Genomic DNA, 5257 nt, shown 5'->3' on the forward strand with positions numbered 1-5257 from the left:
ACAAAAGAAAGATACAGTTATGGACCTGGTGATCACTAGAATCATGTCATACTTGTACTGATAGGAGGTAACAAGTACACAATGTAAAGCTCGAATATGATTGTTATTGAAAAAAAGAGATACATTTGTGGTCTCTACATAAAGTTTCTTTGTTTTATGCTCAATCAAAGGTCATTAGTTTCCATCAATGTAGTCTCTTGTGTGTTACTACATGACAAGTTTCTAATAGTTCTTCAAACATGCATAACAAAGTTAACTATTCAAGAAAATGGTTTCATCCACACATTCTAAAAGTAAAATCTTTCATTTTCATTCATCTTCATAACTCGAAAAATCAAGAACCGGTTACACAATCAGAAACCATATGAGTTAATCATAAGTCATGGTGGAGACTAAGAGGAGGGCTTGAACTCAGCCATGGAAACTTTAAACATATTTTGGAGGATAAAGTATATGTTAATCTGCTTATGTCATGACCTAAAACTATATTTTACAATATACTATATATCTTTCTACGCTTCTTCCATCTTATGTCATGACCTCTAGAGCCTCTCTGGTTTGTCCAAGTATGTTAAATACTGTTGCTGCAATGTGAGATGGTGTTAGGCCAGCTTCCGCCAACTGATCAACAGGAGATCCATGGTCAATGTATCGATCAGGAAGAACTATTGGTCTCCACTGCACAAAATAAACAAGTGACAGTTTGAGTAATAACCAAATGCATACTACATATAAGGTATGAAATATCTTCGGGAGAGTTTTACCTTCAACTTGCCATCAAGAAGCCCATCTAAGGCCATGAACTGAACAACATGAGATCCAAAACCTCCAATTGATCCTTCTTCGACAGTGATTAGCACCTCATGTGATTTTGCAAGGCTCCTTATGAGGGCATGGTCCAGTGGTTTGCAGAAACGTGCATCTGCAACTGTTACTTGTAAGCCGCGGGATTCTAGCACAATAGCAGCATCCAAACAGTTCTGCACTGCTGAGCCATATCCCAATAGAGCCACTCTCTCCCCCTCAATCAATATCCTACCTTTACCAACCTGAATATGTTTTTTACACGAAAAGTCAAATGTCATCATCAATCAATCGTTTGATAGATATATCAGACAGCATGAAAGGCATGGTGGAAATTAAAAAGTACCTCAAGAGGAATTCCTTTGTTTCCAGCCGGAAGCTCTACACCGATCCCATTTCCTCTTGGGTATCTAAAACAACTTGGTCTGTCATCAATGGCGGCAGCAGTTGCTACCATGTGAAATAGCTCCGCTTCATCAGAAGGAGCCATTACAACCATGTTAGGAAGACATGCCATGTAAGTAACATCAAATGCACCACAATGTGTTGGACCATCTGCTCCAACAAGACCTGCTCTGTCCATTGCAAACCTCACGGGCAGCTTTTGCAAATCAACGTCATGCACTACCTGAATATAGAACCACCATGAACTCAGTTAAAGGGTTTTTCGGCTGTAATATCATAACATTCACTTAAACTGCACTATATTCAACAAAATGAGAATAATTGGAGGCATTTTTGCTTGCCTGGTCATAAGCCCTCTGCATGAAAGACGAATAGATTGCACAGAAAGGTTTAATGCCTTCACAAGCCAATCCAGCAGCAAAGGTTACTGCATGTTGTTCTGCTATTCCAACATCAAAACACCTTGTTGGGAAGCGACGATGGAAAAGGTTCATTCCGGTCCCACCCCCCATGGCAGCATGGATTGCAACAATGTCTTTATCTGCTTCTGCTTCTGCAATTAAAGCCTCGGCAAAATATGTTGTATAGGACTGTGTCTTGGCACTGGCTTTGAATTGCTTTCCTGTTGCTGGATCAAACTTGGCAACTCCTGCAACCCATAAACAGATTTAATTTTGTGCTTTCTATAATAACTAGAATGACCTTTGTGAAACACACAAGGAAAACAGAACAAACAGATGTCCAATGACTTTTCAAGAACATTCAGAATGTAAGATAGATTATAGAACCAAATCAAAAATATCATTTCGATATTAAAGTATCCATTGAAACGTGCAAATGAGATACACACTTGAAGCACATGTATTGGTTTAAAGATTTCAAGCAGTCTAGTGACGGTAACTGGATAAGTGATTGCTTACCATGATACTTATCTGCAGCTCTCTCAGCATATGGATAACCTCTGCCTTTCTCAGTGACAACATGGATCAGTACTGGACCTGTTGTTTTAGTACTTCTAACCTCTTTGAGAATCGCAATTAGATCATCAATGTTGTGACCATCCACAGGACCAATATAGTAAAGTCCAAGTTCTTCAAACAATGTTGATCCAGAACCACTAATCATGCCACGAGCATATTCATCAACTTTTGCAGCAAGCTCATGCATAGGACCACCAATCTGCTTAGTAACTCCCTGCAACAATTTCAAACACATAAAATCCAATTCAGTTTCTTCACTCATAAAACCCTTGTTCAAATCCTTCTATATGTATGCAAACCTTTGCGACTTCTCTTAGTTCTCTGAGAGGCCTATTAGACTGTAACCTGCTCAAAGCACTACTTAGAGCTCCAACAGGAGCAACTGGCCCATCCAGAGTAGCAGTAGGTAAAGAAACTTGTCTATTGTCGTTTAAGATAACAATCATGTCAGAGTCCAGGTAACCAGCATTATTCATGGCTTCATAAGCTTGACCTGCTGTCATGGCACCATCACCTATTACGGCAATAACATTGTTGTTTCTTCCTTTTAGATCTCTACCAACAGCCATCCCTGATCATTCAAAGAAACCACTTTAATATCTGAATAACTAAATATCAGACTTTATACTTGAGTTATAATTAATGTACATTTATGATGGATTTATATCACCAGAAGAGCCAGACATATGCCAAGTGACATTAACTTGTGTGGATCTAGGGACATCAATTCAAACAAAAACCCTACATTCATATTGACAAATGAAACACCAAGATGAATTGAATTATCACTAATGTTCAAAGCCGATCCATGTTTAAGGAGGGAATCGATTCAAGTGTCACGAGTCATGATTTGAATTGAACTCAGCACACAGAAGGGTGGAATAGATATATACCTAGGCCTGCTGAGATGGTGGTGGAACTGTGGCCGGTGCCAAAGCAATCATATTCACTCTCCGATCGCTTAGTAAATCCTGCAAGACCATCTGTCTGCCTTAATGTCGACATCTTGTCCCTTCTACCAGTCAAGATTTTGTGAGGATAAGACTGCAACATTCAGAACACATCATCAAAATGAGAATACTACTAACCCCACAAGTGAAATAAGTTAACCATATTAATCAGAAAACAAGATTATCACCTGATGACCAACATCCCAGAGAATCCTATCTTGCGGTGCATTGAAGACATAATGAAGAGCAACAGTCAGCTCAACAACACCAAGACTTGAGCCAAGGTGACCCCCAGTCTTTGATACATTGAAAATTGTATCTGACCTTAGTTCATCTGCTAGTTGTTTAAGTTCCTACATCAAAATCAATTTTGAAACTTTAAGCACATAATTTGTTGACTCATTTATCATGGAGACAATTAAGTGCCATAAAAATTCTACCTTCAGAGACAGATTTTTCATATGAATGGGATAGTTCACAGTGTCCAAAATAGGCGTTGGCGGTCTCTGTGTGTAGTATTCTCCAGATTCTGATAAGGAAGCCTGAACCACACGTGACCTTTTCTTGACCTTCATAATAAATCAATACAAAAACAGCCATCAAACTCAGTATAATTTAATCTCAAACTGACAGTTAAATGCACTTAAAGTCAATAAATATATCATTTTTTTACATCTAGATACTGACAGCTTATAAAAAACGTATCTTTTCAACTCCAATGAAGAAATTTACTTCCAACTACACCAAGGAAGATCTAGAGCACAACTTACGAGTTCACGAGAACCCAATAACTTTTGTACATACATAGCAATAAATAGTCCAATTACTATTGTACACTAATTTAAGTCCAGCTATAAAAACCCCTTAACTTCAAATCTCGACTTCGACTCGAGCAAATAAACTTAAATTGACTGAATCAATGACCACCATTTAGAAGAAAACCAAGAAACACTAGTACAACCAACTACACATGGAAAAAATAGTTCAACTAGAACATGAGCATTTTACTCAAATTTTAAAAAAAAAAGTCCAAACCTCATGAGTAAGCTTGTGTTGGAACAAAAACTGCAGATCTGTTCCATGAATCCATCCAGAGAACAAAGGGGTTGCCTTAGAAGAATCTGAAACCACACCAGTCCTGTTCAAAATCCCAGGAAATGCATAAGCACACAAAGCCATGATTAGTCAATTCAACTGTTTTTTTTCCTTTGTTTCAATGAAAACCCACAAATTTTATAAGTGGTTTCTTGATTCTTGAAAAAAGGGGTTTACTTCAAGAAAATTCTAGTGGGGTGTGTTGGTGCTACTGTCACTAAAATGTTGTTTATGAAGATGTAATTGGAGGGTAAGTGAAAAAAAAAATGAATCTTTGATAAAAAGGATCAAATGGTGTTGATCCAATGTGGAGGAATGTGAAGGTACACTTGTATGAATATGTACATATATATATTTATATAAGCATTGTATTTAGCTAGGAATATGAAACTCAAATCTTAAAAAAGGTACACTACTTTCTATTGGGCCACGTCAGCAGAAATCACATTTAGATAGAAAGATGATAATGGATTTATATATTTATTTATTTTTTGTTTATTGGGAAGGAAAGAAATGGAGGGTTGTGTCACCTTCTTTTTTTTTTTTCTTTAAACAATCTTTTTCACCTTTCAATTTTGGCTTTCGTTTGATCAGAGATTTTAAATTTAAAATTATATATTTAGAAAATAAATTAAAGTTATATAAGCGAAAGTATCAAAAAATATTTTTGACTCAGAAATATTTGAATGATAAATTTTATGATCAAATAAATATTAAAATAATTTTTTTAAAATTTGTGATTAAATTCTCATTTGATCACGAAATTTAAAATTTTCATAATGCATATATTGAACCTAAACTTGACTTCAAATTTTAACTTTAACATCAAACTTTCACAATGAACAAACAGTCACTTTAACTATCCAACTTTTAAATAAATAAATGAGTCCTATATGGCAAATTACATGTATGACACCACGTAGGACAAAAAATGACATGTAGGATGACATATAGGACATATGTGTTTATTTGTTTAATTTTATACAAGTTGAAGTGTCTACTTATGCACACCCAAAGTTGAAG

The 5257-nt window shown here is 36.2% G+C and overlaps 1 protein-coding gene across 1 annotated transcript; it reads right to left on the bottom strand.

Annotated features, from left to right (window-relative positions):
* Positions 1–290: 290 nt before the first annotated feature.
* Positions 291–4551, bottom strand: DXS (1-D-deoxyxylulose 5-phosphate synthase). Its single transcript, NM_001247743.2, has 10 exons — positions 4175–4551; positions 3580–3708; positions 3328–3492; positions 3083–3233; positions 2489–2760; positions 2130–2403; positions 1551–1858; positions 1151–1432; positions 765–1049; positions 291–678 (listed from the first exon to the last, which is right to left on the bottom strand). The coding sequence occupies exons 1-10, from the start codon at positions 4316–4318 to the stop codon at positions 529–531; spliced, it is 2160 nt and encodes a 719-aa protein (NP_001234672.1). The 5' UTR covers positions 4319–4551; the 3' UTR covers positions 291–528.
* Between the last annotated feature and the right edge of the window lie 706 nt (positions 4552–5257).

Source organism: Solanum lycopersicum, chromosome 1 (assembly GCF_036512215.1).
Source record: "Solanum lycopersicum chromosome 1, SLM_r2.1".
Lineage (NCBI taxonomy): Eukaryota > Viridiplantae > Streptophyta > Magnoliopsida > Solanales > Solanaceae > Solanum > Solanum lycopersicum.